Below are 22,506 nucleotides of genomic sequence, written 5' to 3'. Positions count from 1 at the left end.
TCCCGCTCATCACTCCAGCGTAGAATTTCACTTCTCTTCTGTCGTCGTAATGGGGTGATTTCTTCTTTTCTTTTTCTCTCGCTACCTTTTATTGTATTCTGTGTGCGTCTGTGTAAGACTATTTCTTAAGGTTCAACATGTATCTCACAAATATTACTGGATATAAGCAGATGGTGTCATAACAAAATGCTGAGATATCCTTTAACAATCGAGCCAAAGTCACAACTATGCAAAAGCAATGTTTCGGTAATTGAAGGATTGCTAGTTTATGTGAACGCTCGGCAGATGACAGCACGAGGCTGGGAACATCGCGCTAAGTGAGCCAACACTGAAGTGATGAACATGTGGCCTCATTTGTTTTACGCAACCATGCCGGCACATCGGCTCAGCCTGTGCGCAGCCGCACCAGAACATTCGTGTATAGGAACATGGTGATCGAGGTCGTCCTGTGGCAACATTTAAAGGACGGATGATGGTGGTCATTCTTTCTCCCACAGCGGGTTTTTGTGAATTCATACATATACAGCGGCTAACTAAATCCTCTACAGAAAGTGACCGGTATATAGCTTGGCGTTATCCAATGGTCGATGCAAGAGCTCTAATTTTTTTTACTAGTGGCATAAATTGTTGGCTAATTACTTCCATCCTTTCTAAAGCTCCTGTCATTAACGCTCTAGCTTCTAGTGATAACGTCTCATTTTCCCGTGGTGGTGTTCATGGTTTGTAGTAACAGGCGGGTTTAGCCTGGCGATCAAGGCCGGCAATTGCTCCGCCCGAGCGTCTCTTACAATATCACTGCAGTGTTTCGCCATATGTCCATCAAACCAGTCTCTCTTAAGAATTCGATAAGGAGACGTGAAGTTACCCTGTGGGCTATAACTGATCCTTCGGGGAATACAAGGTGTTGCAGGCACGCATGCGGAAGGCACTTTTTTGGAGATTCCACAGGAGAGCGTCCCTTTCATCTTGGAATTTCGGGCACGATCACAGAAAGCGTTCAATGTCTCCTGTCTGGTCATATGCCATACAGTTCGGAGAATCGATTCGCCCCTTTTTAAAAAAGCAGGCCGGTGCACTAGCAGATCCTGCACGTCCTTATTCGATATAGAAGTGAGGCTTCCTCTCGGTGAAATCTCTCAGTTACGTAGGGCATATGTGATTGATGCATATGCATATGTGTCCGGCTCGTCCCTGTTGCGTCTATACTGTACTTAGCGCAGGAAAAAAAATGAATGCACACCAAATATCCCAATTCATAGCTAACCTAAAGGACGCATATTTCGCACTCAGTGTGGTGGTTCCTTATTGTCATCGTCAATGGTATCGACAGGTGTACAAAATACCTCGTGAGGACATAATAAAAAATACCGAAAAGTAATAACATACATATCGCACACGCCGCACCCGAACATATCGGGAACGAGTAACGATCTGGAGGAACAAGCACCATAGTCACCCTTAATTGTTCGAGTACGGATAATGAGGAGTTCTGAGACAATTACACCTTTTTATATTTTTCAATTAGGTTCGTTTTTTTTTGTCAAACATACACTGAAAGACCAGCTTAAAAACAGGACTCAACGCAGTGCTCCGCGACATGAGGCCGGCTTTTTCAATAATGAAAAGCACCTTCTGTGCGCTTGTCTGGTCCGCGGCAAGCATGACATATTAAGAGAAAAGCTGTAATTGCATTGAATTGACGAAGTTCGGGCAAATGCGTATCACAGAGAGAATACACTAATGCAGTAGTCCTGCTGATTTTCATATTTTACCGCCGTTAGCACATTTTTTTTCACGCTCTCTCTCTCTCACACACACACAAGTTGCATCACCGCAGAAATGGGACATCTATGAGTGGTGCATAACATGTTGTGGTGGTTGCAAAAAAGCGCGAGGTGCAATGTATACACCATCCCCACCCTGCAGAGTGAACATTCTGTATTCGCTAAGTCGGTGAACGCATTTGCATATGCGATGACAGATCACTAACATGATATCTAAGGCCATGGCGATGTGCCGTTCAGCACTACGAACGTACATGCTTAACTGATACAGATTGTCGTAACAGGTGGAGTGTCATGAAGGCATCTTCAGTCGTTGTCCGTGACAGAAAATCTTGGTCCGCAGCAGCTGATGAATCGAATGTACATCACGACACAAGTGCTCGCAGATATAATTTTCACAAAGATCGTTCAAGGGCCAATATTCATGGAGGATCGTTGCGCAAGCAAACTCACAGGTTTCTTTCGATCAAGCTTTCGTGACTATACGGTATTTCCTGCGTCAACAATGTGCCTCTAATGTTGTTGGGCTGCCAAAATTAGCCACATAATAAATAATTTAACAGTAAACATGATATTGAAAAAACCTGCATACTGCTCAATTATAAACGTGCCTGTTGGCACTCTCTATCGAAGACGAGGTAAACTGTGCCAACGCTCCTATACTTCAGAATAAATAAATAAATAAATAAATAAATAAAATAAATAAATAAATAAATAAATAAATAAATAAATAAATAAATAAATAAATAGATAAATAAATAAATAAATAAATAAATAAATAAATAAATAAATAAATAAATAAATAAATAAATAAATAAAGTGACACCGTGATGACAAGTTGGCAGCATGGCTTCCTTGCGCACCTCATTATTGGTTTGCAAGTGGTGCTTTCTAACGACCCAGCCGCACCAGGGCGTACGTGTTGTGCAATACAACCAGGTTCTCTCTCACCTTTGCACGCCAAATTGAACTTATGTTCGCGTAAGAAAAAAAAAATAATAAAAAATATGATGAATATGCGACATGTGAGTTGACTGGTGGGTTGGAGAGCACTAAAATCTTTAACGCAGCAAGGAAAGGCCACGCAACACCAACGGCGCTACATTTCTTGCTGGTGGCCAACCGTGCATGTCTAACGCGGAGATGTTGCAAGCGCAGATGAAAGACCTTGCCAAGAATAGGAGAAGAGAGCATAGATACACTGCATTGACGCAATTTATAAAAGCGTATCCTACACTCAAGTGTACCCGCATAAATGCTACGAGGAAGTCGTGGTCGTATATCATGGCCATAGCTGTTCCCAAGCAATGGGAACTGTAATTACGTCGTGACGGTTATAAAATTCAAATTTTTACGAGGGTCCCTCAACCGGTGCTGATTCGGACTATCCCTTACAAAAATTGACGGTCTGAATGAGTGCTCCACTATAGGGATATTTCTTAAATTGTATGTTAAGCATTTATCACCCTTACAGTGCGAGAGACATTAATAGCGGCATGCAAAAGGCAATGTTTAATTCGAAATCGCCTTCCATAATTTATTCTTATTTCTTTATTCAGACATATCAACGCTTAGTCCGAAAGCGTTACATCAGGGGGGTTACAAACATGAAAAAAATACATCCTGATTCACACTGCACACCTATCCACATGACAGTCAATTCCACTGAGCGATAGTTTTAACAAAAAAGGAATTGGCACACAGGCCCGTCCTAGCCCGGTATTCTCTAATTTTGCACTGGTGGTCAGTGCGTGCACATATATAGTTTGGCGGTTTTAAGTACATTTCCCTATCAATTCCAGTTTTGTTATGATATATTTCATACAGTAGCTTTAGCCGCAGGTTCTTTCGGCGAGACGACAAGGATTCCCAATTGAGCTCTTTTTTAATTGCTGTGCAACTGTACCTCCTCCCGTACCTACCCAAGACGAACCTGGCTGCTCTGTTTTGTATTTTTTTCTAGTTTATTTATGAGCTATCTGTGACGGATCCCAAAGGGTACAAGCATATTCCAAAATGGGCCGTATACAAGTTAGGTACGCCGTGCTTCTATGGTTCGAATTTGCACATTTTAAATTTCTTTGAATGTAATTCAAAGCAACTGCCGCTTTGCCAACCACATAGTCCACATGTGCCCGCCAAGAGCAGGCGCCCAACTGCATCACGCCCAAATATTTAGTCGCGAATTTCTTACTTAAAATATTATTCGTTAGATAGTAGCTGGCATCGATTACATTTCTCTTCTTAGTAAACCGCGCATGGACGCACTTACCCGTATTCAAATTCATTTTCCACTTAGAGCACCATTCGCAAATACGTCCTAGGTTGGCCTGCAGTTTGAGAACATCGTGTTCATTATCAATTTTTCTATAAACAATACAGCCATCCGCGAAGAGCCGCATGTTGGAGTCAATACCTAAGTTAATGTCATTAATACATATATGAGAAAAAGAACACTCCCCAGAACAGATCCTTGTGGGACGCCTGATGTGACATCAAGATAATTTGAATTAGTACCATTCAGGACAACACGTTGACGGCGATTTGACAAATAGTTTTCTATCCAGCTAAAAACACTAGAATCTATATTTAACATTCGAAGTTTATGAAGTAGTAAAGAATGGCAAACAGTATCAAATGCATTGCGGAAGTCTAGAAATATGCAGTCTATTTGCCCACCTAAATCAACTACAGACGCTAGGTCATCATAAAATTCAATCAATTGTGTCGTACATGAAAACCCCTTGCGAAATCCGTTTCAGCAGTCTCTACTCTCTTTGCTACGCAACAATACACTGAGACACCGCAGCGCTTGTACCGACTAACAATCGTTATCAAAACAAATAATCATTATCAATACATGTAGAAGAAGGAAGCTTAATTTAGGACCGCCTCCGCAGCTGGGAACACAACGTGATAGAATACGAATAAGGCATGGACGCAAGCTCTATCCAGTACACAGATGTTGAGCCGGCGTTAGCAAATCGTGGCAGCTGCTGGCGCGATCGCGCTCTCCAGGCTGAGGTGAGGGAAACAAAGAATTAACGAGCTAATCAGTCTTTTCCACTTGCTCGGTGACGCCGTCTTGATAGTGATTTCTGCCTGAAATAAACATCCCGAATAAAAAATCAGGCAAGTTTGCACTCAGTCGTGCAAAGCTTCGGCACAGCGAAGCTTACTGGCTGCTACTGCTAGGTATGAACTTGGTTGCTGCCAGGTCTTAACTTGGTTTAACTTAACTACGCATGTAGGAAGACATTCTCGAGCGATCATTTTCGGAGGTGCCTTCCCTTTCGCGGCATTTCGCGTGACTAGCGCTGGACGCGTGGGCGCCTACGAGCGACAGCGCTCCTGGCATGCGACAAACGCAGGCAGGCTAACGAAGGTTGGCATGCAGTGCCAAGAACGCTGCTGCTTGCCGACGCCGAACGCGTTGGAGGCTAGCCGCTCGATATCAGTCGGCCAGCTTCGCTGTGTCTTGAGCTTTGCGCGGCCTAGTGCAAGCTTTCGCCTTTCTTTTCTTTTTCTCCTGGCTCAACGCGGCGCGGGGAGAGGAGAGGCAGGGGTAGGGAAGGCAGATAGCTGGCTAGGAGGAGACCGTGTGCGCATGCACGTGGTCTCCTCCTCCTCCTCCTCCTCCTTCGTGTTTCCATGGCTACCACGGCTACGCACCACAAATTACGACTGGCTTAAACAGCTTCGCTGTTAAAAGAAAAAGATTGTGCTTGGCATTGTGTTGATGATAAGTTCAAATGTTCGAGGGACAATGAGAATTTTTTGTTCGTGATTTTCTCGCCATGGAGTTTGTAATTCCAGTGACGACACCAGCGGACATCAAAACGACAAGGTGAGTCAGCCCATAAAAGCTATCCTTGTAACACAAGCGGATGTCATAGAGCGCGCAATGACGCAATCGGGAAGCATGGAATTTTGGCGATTATGCTCCTTGTTCAAACTGCGCATTGGTACCTTCGAGCGAACTTTATCGTGCGGGACCTAAAAGAGCTTGATAATAACCCCAACTTGTGAAACTCATCCAATAGCAAAAAAAAAAAAAAAAAAAAAAAAAAAGCAGGTCCAACATATATGTTGGAATCTCTATGAAGCAACACTTTCGTGAAGCGGTTACTTAAATGTTATAAAACTAAATGCGACGCGTCTTTATTTTCATCTATAAAGCGCGTAATCTCCAGGAATATTTATGCACCGTGCCGGTCACAACTTTCATGTGATGCGCTGCTTATGTTTATGCGCTACACCGTTCACAATCTAAGCTGAGATGCAAACGACAGTTCATGCGAATACATACTGTGAGACACTGTGACGTCACGAGGAGGAAGAACGGGTGAAGAATGCAGAGAGAAGTACGACAAGAAAGACAGGGGTGAAGCAGGCCGTTATTTCTTCCCAGATTCCTGCGTCCATGGCCTAATGGAAGCAGGCGCACGCGAACACGGTCTCGCACGTGCGCACGTGTTACGCCACGTGAGGCCCGCGCCTATTCGGCAAGACAGCAGCCACGGCCAGGAAAGTCTGGGTGGGTTCGCTACGAAAGCGGCGCGTTAAAAGATTCGTAAGATACAACGCACACTATGGCATCTATGTGAAGGTAAGTTTGAGGTGAAAAAATCAGCGAAAAGACACAAGACAACCACAAAGACGAGACGAGACAAGCACGGGCGCTGTGCCCGTCTTTTCTTTGTGATTGCCCTGCATGTTTGCGCTGATTTTTTCACCTTAAAATACTATGTACCAAATAGATACAACCGAAGTATTATTGATGTGAAGCGAAGCTTTCGCCAACCGATTAAGTAAATGCTATATAACTGCGAATATTCCGAAACGCCTTGCAAGTCAGTAAGGCGTGGATACACCGATCACGCGACTCACGTGATCCAAGTGATCCAAGAAAGGCTTGGCCTTTCTGTACCGACGTGGGAGCGGCCCGCGACGTGATGACGCGCGTTCCGGGGGACCGTAATAAAGTTTTACCATCTCCGGGAACAGCCAAGTTTACTAAACTGCATTGTCTCCAGGACCGGCTCACCTTACTCGGCAAGAAGCCGACTAAGCAGACTTGCCAAATACCGAGAAAGAAGGCGTACAATGGTTCGCCCTAATAATGAAATTATGCTATTAAAGGCGCATGCTTGTTCCACAGAGCATATTTAGGCACCGCCTGTTCCTTCACTGTGTAACATACCCATTCTGTATTGGCACATAGATGTGCCACTAAACGATTTTCCACTACGACTTGTCACTACGATGCTGATGTATAGCGTCCATTGCCGTACTTCTTTGATGGAGTGCTATTTCGCAAAGCTTGAACCAGGCCAGCCAGAGTTCCAGTTCACCTGTCCTGCATGGGGTTCGAATGGCCGATTTGGCTCAATGCAGATACCCCGTCCGGAACAAAGAACTGCACGGCGCTAGCGCGCCTATCCTCGACCGTCGCTGAAATGCAACGTCGGTCTTTCTCTCCCGAGTACCCAATATCCCTTCCCGAATGGCAAAGGCGCAGTGGCCGGCGCCGTTCGAGGATCCATGCAGCGGCGGTCTGCTCCAATCATCGCGGCGCACGCGAGCGGGTACCGGGGCAGCCGACCGGTCACGCCACACACACGGTCCTTGTCAGCGCGTGCCCGCCGTAACAAGGACGGAAGAGACTAGAATGTTAAATTTAAACAGAGATAGCGTGCTATCGCTCGCGGTGAAAAAAAAATTATAAAGAGAAGGAAACACATAATGACGACCGCACAGGACATGTGTCACGCTGCGGAAGTCCATTAAGCTGCTAACGCACTTTCCCCGTTCGTAGGGCGCTTCGCGAGGACTGTGCCTATACGTACGCCATCTTACCGTCTAACGTAGGCTTCTATAATGTGGCATTCTAGCGCGTATGAATAAATGTCTTTATTTCGCAGGGCTGTCTGTCTGCTTATAATTTCGAGGGTTGTCTAGAGTGTGCTCGTAATCTGGTTTCTTCTGTAGGAGGTTTTCGCAAGAATAGCATTTTAAAAAAGAAAAGGGCGGGGGGTAGAGAAAGAGGGCGGCAGCAATGTAATGATACCGAAACGTCATCCTATTTGCCATCTGGTTACCCCCCGAGTGAATGAATACAGCTGCTTGGGGCAGAACGAAGATGAGTGCAACATTTATTATTAGTATTAGTACTAGTGCAAGGACGTCCCGAATGGCGACTCGGTACAGTGAGGCGGAACTGCAGGCCTTTACTATACTGGCCGCCACTTTTGCACGAACAAACCTTTAATTATGCCACGAAACACCATACTTCCGTTGAAGGCACTGATTATAGCGTTGCATGGTAGTGGCTGACTGTGTAAATATTGCGTGTGAGTTACGAATTTTAAGGTTTACAGGCTGACAGGTGTGCCACTTTCCCTTCCTGTCTTGTCCGCGCCTTCCCAAATTTAGCACTAATTACCAACAAAGAGAGAAAGCAAAGAAAACGCGTTATAGACGTTACTAAGGCGTGAAGAACCGGGAAGGCGAGCGAAGGAAGATATAGTCAGAAAGCTAAGCGGCATTTTGTCGCTAGCGCGTTTGGGCAGCGTGCCAAATGTATTGCACTATGAGAGAGTCAGCGCTTCTTTCTCCGCGTGCGCTTGCCTTGATTTCTGCTATACGGCTGAAGTTACCGAAGTTACTACGGCTGAAGTCCCCAGCTGCAGTGCGATAATACTCCGTCGTCTGTTGATGGTGTAGCCTTCAGCTGGCCACGCTCCTTATTCACTGGAAGGCAACTTGACGCTGTTTGATTGGTAGCATGGAATATTATGAGCTTCGTTTTGTTAACATTTAGATTTAACTGGTTAGTATATAACCATTATGTTAAATAGTGCAGCCATGCAGCCACGTGGTTGCCGAATCTATGAGGCGAGGTAAACTAGGAGAACACTCGTATCATCTGCATAGAGGACTATTTCAGAGGTCTGAGGAAACAGAACAACATTGCTAATATAAATAAGAAACAAAATAGACCCTAAAATTGATCCTTGTGGTGCGCCATGTTTAATGGACTGTAGGTCAGACTTCACATCATTAATTAAAACGAATTGACTTCGGGTAGATAAATAGCTCTGTATCAGGCTGACTGTCGTACCTCTTATTCCATACCTCGGTAACTTGACAAAAAGAATTTCATGTTGTATAGAGGCAAATGTTTTCTTAAAGTCTAAGAAAATGCCGACAGTACATAATTGCTCTTCTATACGAGATAATTTTTCCCGAATATTAAGCAATGCACTTCCTGCTGACTTGCCTTTTTGAAACCCGTATCGATGTTGTGATGCGCATGCATGTAATTTATTATTCAGGAGTTGATAATTTTCTACAATTGGTGAAAAGCGCAGACCAGAACACTGCTATAAAGCAAAAGTGAAGTTAGGATAGGAAGGAAGGAAAGAGTGGCGAAGGAGATGCAGGGAGGGAAGTTAGGATAGATGCTGTTAGAAGGAAGTACACTTTCGACGCTGCTAATTGAGACTTGCTAGGACTTGGCGAATCTCTTGAAATATAATTTTCTTGAAAATGTAGCCCATTGAGCTACGCTGGTGTATTGCGGTAAAGTTAAACTGATTTTCGAAGGGGCACTGTCCAAAATTCCTGGACATGGCTCCCCATTGTGCTCTTGTTTACCTTATTATTAATCTGCGTACATCAATATATTCGCTGAGGTCAAGGTGACGGTTGACTATACTTTCTTGCATGACCGAAAGATGCCAAACCACGCATTTGTTTAATGCACTGTGTGTATTCGTAAACTTTTGCATCATGTGAAACGTCTTTTGTAGAGGCCCAGGCTCATGCAATTTACATAACGGTCGACATTTAGGGTGAAAAAACAATGGTTAAAAACCGCGACACCTGAATGTCATGGTCGTTTTTCATTAGATGTGAAGCTACGTGATAACGATGTCATTAAAATTTGGAGGAAATATACAATAACTTAATTAATAATTAAGCAACAGGCGGCTTGCACATACGCAACATGACGCCATGGTGCCGCAGCCACGTGTGGTACTCTTCTCAATATTTTACTTCGATTAAAATAAGCTTTGTGTCCCAAAGTAAATAATTCGGAACATCTAACTCTAAGCTGCAAGGACAACTTCTGTCTAGTCAACCCTTAATATTAAAGAGGGGGGAGGCTTGGAAGAAGAATCTTTAATTTATACGTTTGAACAACAATTATATTGGTACGGATATTACCGTAATTTGGGGCGCACAACCTATAAAATATGAAATTGTGCAAATTCAGAAAAATTAGGGTGTTCAGAGTATGTTCTATTGTTACGCCTTGCCTGAACAGAGAGGTCCGGTAATTTTTTATTATATTCAATTTTCCTGCAAACGTTTCTTGGCAGAAAAAAAAGAAATAATTGCCTTCTTAGCTGCACTAGAGATGCACTTCGGGGCAAAAATTTGATTAATTGTACGTATAGAAAAAAAAAACATAATAACAGTGCAGGAAAGACTACAATTCTTGGCCCGCCCTGGTCGACTGGGTTCCTGGCTGCAGTGCCGCGTTTCTGGAGACAGGGACATCGATATCCATTGGACCTGGTTTGAACGCTCATTACAGCGCAGCCCCGTCTTTTACTCAGTATCAGTCGATACGTCTCTAATAATGTCCTCGCCCCGCAATTGGTACTAGATACATTTGAAGGCCAGCGTGTAATTGAGTTAGTGACTATGGGGTCAGCAAGTCTGCCGTAGTCGTTCTACGTACAGAAACATTTTCTCTTCTGTTGTGAGCTGCTGCAGACAGACTCCAGTAGAAAATACTTGGGATACAGCACTTCGCTCTGTTGTACAAAAATATGACAATATCACTTCAAGGCTGCCAGAAGATTGCTGGGCCTACCTGGCAAAGCAAAGAAACCCGACCGATCAGAGAATAGCATTGGTGCTTTAATAAAAATGAGCGTTATGTATTTGCAAGAAGAGAAGTTCGGTTTCGTTTTTTTTTTGTGCTAACTTAAACAGCTCGCGTTCGAACTGTCTACATCGGATAGACGCTGAGAATACTCCTCGTTTAATGAATTGACAAGACATTATAAATAAATATCTTCAAGTCAGAAAGCTTACGAAGAAGTAACAAGTCGTGGAAATTTAGTTCATTATGAGCAGCATCGGCATATGAAGATTGGACAAAATGGTTATACTAAGGAGGAGAGGAGGAAGACAAAAAAGGCAGAATTCAGGAAAGGCTCTCTAGCTTAGCATCAAATGAAAAACAAAAAACAAAACAAGGCTTAATAATATATTAAAACAAAAACAAATTGTAGTGTAGGCCAACTTTCAACCCAGTTTATTTAGTCAGCAGCGCAGATTTGTAGCAAGTGATCGGGATGTAATAAAAGTGAACGCACGATGTGCTCAATATTTCGAAGTTGCATATTAGTTCTTATAACGGCCGCATGGTTTTATTGGAACGAAAAAAAAAAAAAAACTAACCAACCCTTCGCCTACCGGAAAATGGGGTTAGGCGAAGCTTGCCCTTGGTGCACCTAAACTAAACATGATGCGACGGCTGCGACGGAGAGAACGACATCACTGATGGTACACCCGCAGTCCGCCGTTGTCGCTTGCGTTCGATGTCTCGAGTTTGCTCGGCGGCGTGGTTTGCAGCATTCGCCCGCCATTGCCGCTTGCGATTCTTCGAAATTAAATTGCTTCGAAATTAAATCTGTTCGTTACGTGAGACAATGAATGGCTCCTACTCCCTTAAGCAATGGCTCATACCCCCGTAAACGCGGCCTCCCTATTACGACGACAGAAGAGAAGTGAAATCCTACGCTGGTATGATGAGTGGCGACGCAGCCAGGCCAGTTCTGGAAGAAGACGATGACGACGAACGCGGGAGCAGTTGCACGAGCGCAACCCGAGGGGCGCCAACGTCGCCACCTGCGGAAGAATTGACGACGACGCTCGAGCGAATGCTGATGATGATAGTTTTTTGCGTACACGGACGACGCCGAAATCGGTGCCTTATAATAAGCTTCGCTTGAAAAATGCTATTTCTTTTTATGTAGTGCAAAAAGAGAACTGGTACCTCTGACTGCCTGGCTGCGTTACGAAATTGTTGGTAGCACATTGACGTTCAAAAGCTACCAGTTCATGTGCACAAGGCAGCCGATACAGCTATCCGACCAAGTGAGTGGTGAGGAAATACGCTAAGTGGAGGTTGCTATTATATGAAAGGAAAAAAAATTGAATCCGGTCATCTTCGAATTTGATTTCGGGAGCTGGACGAATTTTCCTTAACGAAGCTTGCTCCTCCAGAGACATCGTCGGCTTCCTACATGGAAAATATCCGAGATTCTTCTGTCAGGTATAGGTAGGGCTAACTGGCGAATCAAGTGAATAGTTGGAAGCACTTGCTTCCGTACCCCCGATAATAACTTGAATAGTGCAGCAACCTCAAATCGGTTTTGCAGAAAACCCGGTTATTCGATTCACCGGTAATTCGAAATTGCGGTTGGTTATTCGGTTAACAGTATCCGGATATTCGGATAGCCGGATACTTGTTCTTCTATACTTGTGCCAAAATTACCTCTTTCTTTCTTTCTTTCTTTCTTTCTTTCTTTCTTTCTTTCTTTCTTTCTTTCTTTCTTTCTTTCTTTCTTTCTTTCTTTCTTTCTTTCTTTCTTTCTTTCTTTCTTTCTTTCTCTCTTTCTTTCTTTCTTTCTTTCTTTCTTTCTTTCTTTCTTTCTTTCTTTCTTTCTTTCTTTCTTTCTTTCTTATATTGGTAGTGATTGTTGCAACCGCAAGTGCAAACCCGATATCTGCTCTAGTTAACCTCTTTACCTTTCCTTTTTTAAACATTTTTATTCGTGTCCGAATATTCGAATATCCGGCTAACCGGTTATTTAAACCGGATATCCTAAATATTAGTTTCATGAAATCCGGGTAATTTCGGGACCGGATTCACTTCCCTCCGAGTAAACCGGATAGCCGGTTTGACGGATATTTGCAAGAGCACCTAACTTGTGTATTGTCTGAGGGTGCACGCACTCAAAGACCGCCGGAATTTGGAACTTTCAAGACACGTCCCATCGCCACCGGCCGACACCATGGCGATGCATCCCGACAGGTCGTGGTGCGCACACCCAGACTACGCGACATGTGCAGGGTTCAGGCCAGGGTCGACACTTTCTCCGCTCCTCGCCCCCTCGATCCATGCAGGAGCGGCGTTTCCGGCTCGCAGCGTGCCGCGACGGAAGCGCAGGCGTCCTTCCCGTGTGCCAATCGCGGAAGCCTCGTCTCAGTGCCCGCCTAATCTGCGGCCATCAAGCCGCGTCCGGCGCTCATGGGCGAGATGACGCTTCTCAGCCCGTCGCTTTCTTCCAGCTATTCATCGGCATCGCTTCGAAAATTCAATGCGAGTCTATAGACAAATAAACAGCCGCGCCTCTCTGTTTTCTATGTGTTGATGGACCTTTAGTGCCTGCTTTAGCAAAGACGTAATACGCGAAGCGCCGTGGTTTTTCAGTCGTCCTATAGCAGTTCCGTTGAGGGCTGGCTTTAGCGTGTCCAGCGTTTTTGCATTTCGCCCCGATCGTAATGCGACCGCCGCGGCCGGGAATTGAACCCATGACCTCGTGCTTATTTAGCAGCGCAACGACGAGCGCCCTATTAAAATGCAGAAATTACTCGGGCCACGGCTAGTAAGTCATCTACCGCAAAAGGTAAATATATTTTTTTAACACTTTTTAGTGGACACAGAGTTAGCAAAGCGTTTATGCTAAGCAGTGCTGTTCAGGTATATGCGACGCGCCGCGCTTACTTTCTTTACTGTGGACGGAACTGGTATCGAGACGTGTGTTTGGACTTGCCATCCTTTAGTGCGTGAAGAACCCTAGTACTAATGTATAAGGACACCAAAGTGTAGATATTATTCGGGTAGCGGCATGGACAGACGTCAGTGAACGCTCCGTTGCGTGTTATCGTTATTTATTTCTTTCATTCAATTCTTATTTATTCGTTTATCTTAGTATTATCATTTATTTCTTTATTTTTAATTTTCTTGCTTCATAACATAGAGGATTGGAGTAGTCGAGGTGCTCTTTACGTCAATCTTCTCCACAGCAATCCATGCATAACACAACAGCCATAGCTTCTCAGGATGATCCTCACGAGGTGGCCAGCTGGCTGCAAACAGTGCTCACTGTGTGTAAACAATAGAAAAGCTGGAGTATGGTCCCAACAGTACGGCACTGCCGAAGATGGACTCTTGGCTCCGGCAGAGATCATCGAGCATGCCGTAGACGCCGCCATTGTTGGGGCGACTGAACAGCCGTCGAGAATAGGAAAGAGTATCAACCACCGTCCCTCCGCTGGCCACGCATAATACGCGAGAAACACGTGCGAAAAATAGTGATCTGCTGTGAAATGGTCCTCCTATCGCAGGGGTGAGTCAGACAGATAACAAGATGTCGGCAGAACAGCGCCTCTGTCTTTTTGGTGCGGTACATATAAATTGGTCTTCCAAACAAAAAACTGCACATTCGCCGAGAAACATGGTACTGTAGGATACATGTAAACATTTTGTGGTAAAGGCTGCGAACGGATGGAATTGTGCCTATTCATTGAAGTCAGTGTGGATCCTTCACTTGACTTACTGAAGCCGCGACGGGGGTGGAATAAAGTACAGCCGACGCATTCTTTAGGCTTTTCGCGAACAGAAGTTTCCCACACTACGTAAAAGAACTAAATTGATTTCTTTTACAAGGCCACGTGATAACAATTCCGTCGCATTGGCGAAAAGACGGGAGGCTTTCTTTTTGCACGCTTGCGCACATAGTGTTGTTGAGTGAGTGTACTTTACCTCCACATGCGTACAATTGAGTATGAAGAGTGCGCACTTTTTTATCAGCTGAATGAGAATCTCTTTGAAAATAAATCCGCTTGTTAGTTCAAGCGCTTCAGCATGCAGTGCTTCTTTCTTCTTGTGAGCTCATGTTCTTGTTATCCCCTATGTTTTCTCTCGTCTGTTTGGAAAATCCAGGCTGCCAGCAATCTTTTGAAGCAGAATTTAAAACTTGAAGCTCGGCGTTCATATTGTACCCTCGGAGCTCGTCTCTAAGGTTCTAGCAAACGAGCATTGCTACCTGCGCAGTTAAGAAGCGCAAGCTGCGGCCGTTCAGTATGAATACAGAGCCATTCTTCTTTCTGGGGTTTTACGTGCCAAAACCAGTTCTGATTATGAGGCACGCCGTAGTGGAGGGCTCCGGATTAATTTTGACCACCTGGGGTTCTTTAACGTTCACTACAACGCAAGCACACGGGCGTTTTTGCATTTCCCCTCCACCGAAATGCGGCCGCCGCAGCCGCGATTCGATCCCGCTATCTCGTGCTCAGCAGCGCAACGCCTTAGCTGACTGAGCCACTGCGGCGAGTACAGAACCAAACTGTTGTGAAATATGGCTTGTTGCTCGTCGGCGGCCGTTTCTTCTTCCTTTTCAAGTTTCGTTAAGCTTTATTTTTGCCCTTTCCTTTAACGTTCACGTCTTGCAACGTCCTTACAGCCAGGTTCTGTTTGTACACGTTTTTATTATCAAATTATTTACATTACAGCGACGAAATTACAACGGTCTTCAAAGTGAACGTAAAAGTACTTTCAATAAAAAAAGCGATACTAGCTACGCAAAATCTACTTGCACAGAAGGTTTATGCGCTTTGGCAGACACAATTTTTCCTAATAAACAAAGTCATCAAGCGCATAATTAACAAAATATTCTTAATTAATTTTTCTTGCTATGATGGTATGGTGCAGGTTTTTTTTTTGAAACGTCAAGACAATCGTATTTGAAGACAACTTCAATTTGTTCGACTCTGCATGCTGGAGTGCTTCGGTTCCGAGATATTCGTAATCCGATTTGACAGTCATTCAGCTAATTTCGAAATTCAGGAGCACGGATCTGAGTAAACGTTCGCGCTAAGTAAAAGTTCATGTGCACTCTGCAATAAATACACTACATAACCCACGAATGCAGTTTTTCAAGCAATCCTGAAATCAGAAACTCGATTTACACGGAGTTTACAAGAATCGACAAATCAAATTATTTAGAATGCTGTCTACAAGAAAATCTTGTATGGGACTGTCAAAACACATATGGGGCTGTCAAAACACATATCTTTAGCGGGATATTACCACGTACCAAGTGCTTTCGCAATGGAAAATTCACGTTTTTCCTAATGGCTCAACTCATCGCGAAGATAGACTCATTGTTGGTCATATTGTGGGCAGTCTATGCTGTCACATTGTGGACAGTCTATGGACAGCCTATGTCAGAAAAAAGAGTTTGAGGTGGCCCACAAGGTTAGAGGTTGTCAGTTGTTTTCCTGTTCATGCTGTCCAAAATGCGGGTGGTATACCGGATGTTCAATATTAAGCTTCAGCCTTAATTTCATTCAGGCTTAGGCTTCATTTTTATAAATCGCTTGTGGCAGGTAGCATAATTCTTATCATTGGGCTGGGTTATTCCATGAGGTGGTCATTAGTAGCACGAAAAACCGAAACACTTTTTCTACTAATTAACAAAAATCACTAATTAACTTCTTAGTTAATTCCTTTACGACACATATTGCAATTTACGAATTGTAACCGGTCAGCTTGTCAGGCGTATCCACTTGGTATGAATTTCCAGAATGACACCAATTTGGAGATATGCGCCATCAAACTCCGTAAAAATGCACTGTTGTTCCACTTACTTTTTTACCAAAATGCTGTTTTATACATTGAAGCACAAAAGTAACTGGAACGCCCATCTATTTCGTCCCACACTTTGGGAAATAATATCTCGAAACTGGTGTCATCCTGGAAATTCATTTCAAGTGAAAGCGTCTTACAAACTCACCGACTACCATTCGTAAATTGCAATATATGTCGTAAAGTAACTAACTAAGAAGCTAATTAGTGATTTTTTTAATTAGTTGAATATGTGTTTTGATTTCTCGTGCTGCTGACGTCCGCCTCATGGAATAACCTCAATGATAAGAATTATGCTACCTGCCACAGGTTATTTCTAAAATTTCCGTAAAGCTTAATTTTGACCACCCTGGATATTAGCGCCCTTTCTGTCTTCCCCTATTTTTTCTAGTGCATTTTCACCTTGCACAGGCGATGTCTAGTTGCAAACAGTGCAGAATGGTATCTAAGGTACGGTCAATTCTCGTGCTGCAGAAAACTGTAGCGTCCACTCGTTAAAGAAACGACACCTTGGTTTGCTTGTTGAACCTCATTTCTTCGAAGAGCGTACTACGCAGCTTACGCAGAACGCTTTTGGCGTCAAATTGAACGAATTTCAGATTGGCCATCATCTACAAGGAGTGAGCACCAGCCGCCAGTCAGTCGGTTGTCTCATTTCGACTTATACCGATGTGACTGCAGGGGATCCACTGAAAGGGAACTCGATGGCTGGAAAATGAAGCGATGGACAGTGTCATTGGTATACCGTATAACGCTATCGGCATATAACGATATCGCCCTTTCCATTCTGGTCGAAAGCAGGGTCGGGATGATGTAGCAGTTCTGTTCCAATTTTTCTCCATATCGCGCATTTTCAGTGGTCCACATATGTTATAACTGCTATAGTCCGGTCGTGAGCGGTCGATGATAAAAAAAATTAATCAGGCGAAAGGAATCTTTACATTACACCTGTCTCATCGAGCGTCGCCTGTTCTAACATTTCATCGCACCGCGGCGATATCCCTCAGCTTATTACGAGCATTCTGCAGAGCAAGCTTGTATACACACCCGAGACAAATCTGCGTTTGCCGCCCTTCCGTTCGATATCAGAAAACTTCGACAGACGCGCTATAGATCTAAAGCTTTTGTGGCTATAAGCAATAACAAATGATGCGGAAAACGATTGGTTTCATTGTCTGTGGTGCACGTCATTGGCATCGCAACAGACAGGAAAATCGGCGAAGAAAAACAAAATACCTTCCCCTTCTCGCACCTCGTTACATTAGTTAACGGCTAGGCATATCTCGCACCTTGTTCGATATCATCATCATCATATTCATATACCTCTTGCGCAATTAACAAATTAATGCATGGCACAGTTATATTTGCGGATATGGCGTGCTTGCAGATTTATAGCCATAAAGCGGTTCAGCTTAATACGGGGTGTCGCTTGTGTGTCTAATATCTGTCCTTTGTGCCTGTCTTTTTTTCTCCATGGAGTGTCGGGCGTAAGCCTGTAAACAGTTTGGCTGTTACAGGTCACGAACTCCGATAATGCAATAAATTTCCCATTTTATCAAGATTGTGTTATAAGAGCTGGAATATCACAAAAAAATTACCTTCTAAGCAATCTCGTTGCTCTTGTGAAGGCCAAGCAATTTCACCTGGCGCAATTTCATCTGCCGTTTTGTAAATCACTGGTTCGCCGTTACGTTGATCACTTTTACAACTACGTACTTGCTGCTAAAATAAACTTGTTTCAAGGAAGAAACATGCACAAGATTACTGCTAAATATCTCATTTGCCAATGACACGCTCGCCTACTTCAGCGTAAGGCAACGTGAACGAGGCCGAACGCAATAGCAATGAGCCAGCGCCAGTGAGAGGATAAAAAAAAAAAAAAGAAGGTCGCATAGCGTCAACTCACCCTCGTGTCGTTGTCGTACATCTCGAGCCTGTGCCCAGGAACCACGTTGCGCTCGTTGACGTGTCGGATGGCCAGCCGCGCCGCGGCCCTCTCGGCACGACCGCCTTTCGCGGCGTCGCAGCTACCCGTGAGTTCGAACAGGCCGAGCAGGTACACCGTCTTGCGCGCGTCACGGGCCACCTCCACGGAGGACGAAGGTGGCGGGAACGGTTCCCGGTACTCCAGCAGCGGCGCCGAGTCATTTCGCAACGGCAACAGGTCGTAGTGTTCGTCCAAGGAGGGCGACGACGAAGAGAGCAGCTCGCCGTCGCTGGCATTGACCGGGTCCAAGCTGAGCACGAGAGTGGTGTCATTGAAGAATACGTCCCAGGGTCCCGTCTCGTTCAAACCACCGAAGCCGGCGTCGACAGTCTGGACGTCGTAGTAGCTGACCGACGGCTCAGCCGCGCACGCGAAGAGAAGGAGACAGCACGAGAGCAGGGCGCCGCACCGCAGACGCCTCGTCGTCACCACCATGGAGGCTGGCCGGCCGAGAGGCCACGTGAGCCAAGCATCCCACCACCGACGACGACAGCAGCGAACACGTGGAGACGCTCGGCGAGACGGGTGCTACGAGCGGCGACGCTTTTCGCGCCCGAGGACGATGCACGCAATCTGCCGCACGCACTTGTCGCCTTCAAGGAGAGTTTGGCGACGCGTCTTGCGACATGGTCGTCGCCTCTGGTCGATCATCTTCGTCGAGATTGTTCTCTTTCCTCGTCGTAGGCCTCTGTCCCCTTTCTTTTTCGTCCCTCGGTCCGCGTGTGATTAGCCGCTGACCGATTCTTTTGCCAAAACGAAATGGCGCGAAGTCTTACCAGTTGAGTCGAGAGCCCGTGTCAAAACAAAAGGCGGTGGGGCGCGTCGCGGGCTTATCCGCACGGCTAATATTTTGTAAGACAACAAGAATGTCTAGTGCTCCCGTGGGACAGTTTCTCGAACGAAAATTCCAAGCGCCGTGTTGGACACAAGCCAAAACAGGCAAAAAAAAAAAAAAAGAATGCCCTCTGCTCGAGGAGATCGAGTTTCTGTGGCGCAACTAAACTTTAGCGAAAAAAAGGAAAGCGCTAGTGCAAGTGCGAAAAACAATGTCCCATGCTGCATCGAAGCCTACCGCAACAACCTAGTTCGCAGAAAACCTGCAGGATGCCATACATTCTGAAGAAAACACTTAGTCTAGAAATTCATACAACACTTCTACTCGTGTGCTATACTTTTGTAGTTGTCTGTCTGCTTTAACACTTAACTCCGCCGCTATGTGAAATTATCACGTCTACATGGAGATGTAGACGGCAGCGTCTTACCACTGTCCAGATCACTTCTTATAAGCAGGAACCAATGAGAAGCCTCGCTCCAGATAATAGCAACCGTTCCCGTGTTGCTTGGAAGAGGCATGCAGTTTTGAAGCGAATGTTGTTTAAATGGATGTTCAACTCTCTGGACAGTGTTCGTTTAGAAAGAGTACTGACTTTATCGACAGGTCGTTACACTGCGAACTACCTGCACATTGAAAGTCGACAAACCTTAAAGGCCTCGACGTCGCAATGTCATCGGTATATACTCGACAACTAGCCGAAAAAAAAAAAAAAAAGCGACGAAGACCTCTTCATGGACTTCCGCCTACTAGCCGGGAAAGCCCGATGATACTTGACCTTTCTCGGCTCGTGTGTTTCGTGCTAATATAAGGCTGCCACATATCGTGCCAAAAACTGCGCGGTTCCGCCCACATGTGCAATCACCCCGGCGCACGCAAGTCACGGCAAGTCTGCTAACTGTTCGGCTCGACGAAACACAGGCAGAGCTCCGGGTACGGGGTCAGTGAAATGTTGTCACGATCACTGGTGCGTGGTCACAGAGCCCTTTACTTCGACAAGGAACACTACACCACGCAGGCGCCTTCGACACATTTATGTAAGGTGCGGGAAAGAATCCCATTTTAGGGAAACCGAATACCACTGTGTATGACAATCACTTTTGTAACCAGTAAGTTGAAAGCTGTTACAGAACCTTGTACACGTACAAATTAATTTTTGTTTTGCAGCTTTTTACGAAAGCCCGCAAAAGGGTCGTTTATGTCAAGTCGTAAAGGCCTAACTACGAGAATAACGATAATTTTTTTTCTGGGGCTATTGTTTAAAAACAATTGCTTTTCTGCAAACCCTTCACACAGTGAGTAATTTTACCTATGTACATCGTTGTTGAAACTGCTGAATAATAAATACTGGGCCTCCCGGTTCCATTTATTCTAGTTCATTGCTGTACAGAGAACAATTTCTAACGGTTTCTTCAAAGTACATCACTGTGGCCAGTTCCGTTTGAGAGGAATAATGCAGCAGTGTGTACAAGTGATATTAACAGCGCTACTGCGGTGTACGTAGTGGTTCATCTATCGGTGATTTTTTTTTTTACATTGCCAGGTAATGGGCTTTCCTTTGACAATCGTGATATAAAGCTTCCCTCAAAGAAATGTAGTCTGACTAGAGAGCCACGGCAAAGTCTTGAATCTCGAAGAATGGGCAGCCTGAAGGACGTGCTTCTTCCAGGACATGCTTCATCACTTTGCGTATAGTTGTTAATAGGGTAACGGGTTGAGAACTGAGTCGTAAACTTAGCTGCAGTTGAAAGAGTAGCCCTTGACAAAGTATCTGAGAACAGCGCAAGCAATGGCGATGTAAGCAGGAGGACTGCGTGCGTCTACTGAGGATCGTCCTTGCCAGTGCTATCCGAACGTCCCTTCCCTGACATGCGCGGGTCCCGCTCCCGTTTTCTGATTGTCTTGCGTCCTTTCGCTCCTGCCGTCCCTGATAAACTATTTGAGAACTCGCCCAGCAAGCGACTGTTATACATATTCAATGTCTATAGCACGCAACTTCCTTAGCGGATTGCATAGAAAATTAGTGGAGTGATCTCAGCCATGCCTTCATGAGAACGTCTAAGTGTGCATGCTACAGTCATAGCATAGACAAACAATGCTCTGCAGACCAGCAATACTTTTCGGTAAACAGTTGACTCCGATGTCAGTGTCTCTTGGACGCTTACGTTTTGTAAAATTTTCTACGATGTCTTGTCAAACTTTCCCCTTAGGAAAAGTAAATACATAAAAAAACTTGCAGTGCAATGGGAAAGAAAATGATTTTACGGGTAAAACATGTACGGGAATGTAAAACAGTAATGGTGGTGCAGCTACGACTTGTTATGTGCCTTTTAAACAACCCACCCGCTAATGTTTCATTGGTGCTTCGTCATACATGAAACGTTTCCGGTAAACACTCGCAACATCTTGAGTGAAGTGTTCCTTTTTGTGCGGTTATAAATAATCTGATTCATGCGGATGGTTGGGTTATCGTAACACCATTATCTGCTATACGCTACACACTTCGCCACTTTGATGGGGGCAGGTACGCGCGACCGATCAGAAAGATAGACACACCTTAGCTGTGTTATGCAGCGATGGCGCACACAGCACCGTGTTGATTTTTCCTTATTATTAGAGAGACTAACTGTTGACAGCCAATTGTATATCAATATCCTCACGTGTGCTGTGCCACCAACAAAGCTCTGACATACCGAGAACAGGAAGACAGACTAGCAAGGCCACCCAAGTCAGCCGCGCGAGGTCAGGAAGAAACATAGTGCTCCCGACATGGGCACGTCACGAGGTGGTCTCTGGGGTTATAAACGTAGCGGCAAAAACGCACCCGCACGAAGTCGTGACGCGCGTAAACACTCACACGTGGACCGCACAGCCGCGATGGCAGGACGGCCCAGAAGGAACCAACTGAAACTGATGGCAGGGACACAAAAGCTTCACGATGTCGCCCACAAGCAAGGTTTCCACAATAGGGACGAGAAGTCGATAGGCCGGCATCAAAACACGGAACTCCGGCGCTCGCCTCAACCATCATGACGTGGGCCGGGACACAGTTGATGCCATGTCGTTGCACACTGCGAAAGCACCGATTGACAAACGAAGCAGGCGTTGTTGAGTCGTCGTGCGAGCCTCGAACACGAATCTCCGTGACTTTCGCGCAGCAGCGCAG

At 45.1% G+C, this 22,506-nt stretch overlaps 1 protein-coding gene across 2 annotated transcripts in view; it reads right to left on the bottom strand.

The window, feature by feature from the left end:
- LOC119448119 (gamma-aminobutyric acid type B receptor subunit 2) overlaps positions 1–22,506 on the bottom strand; it is a 209,174-nt gene that overhangs the window by 186,570 nt on the left and 98 nt on the right. For both annotated transcript variants that reach the window (XM_049665192.1, XM_049665193.1), the window contains exon 1: positions 18,428–22,506. This exon is cut by the window's right edge and continues 98 nt beyond it. In XM_049665192.1, the coding sequence (XP_049521149.1) occupies positions 18,428–18,943 (516 nt within the window). In that variant the 5' untranslated portion in view covers positions 18,944–22,506. The remainder of the gene's footprint in view (positions 1–18,427) is intronic.

Source organism: Dermacentor silvarum, chromosome 4, assembly GCF_013339745.2.
Source record: "Dermacentor silvarum isolate Dsil-2018 chromosome 4, BIME_Dsil_1.4, whole genome shotgun sequence".
NCBI lineage: Eukaryota > Metazoa > Arthropoda > Arachnida > Ixodida > Ixodidae > Dermacentor > Dermacentor silvarum.
This window is presented reverse-complemented; position numbering and strand designations above follow the sequence as displayed.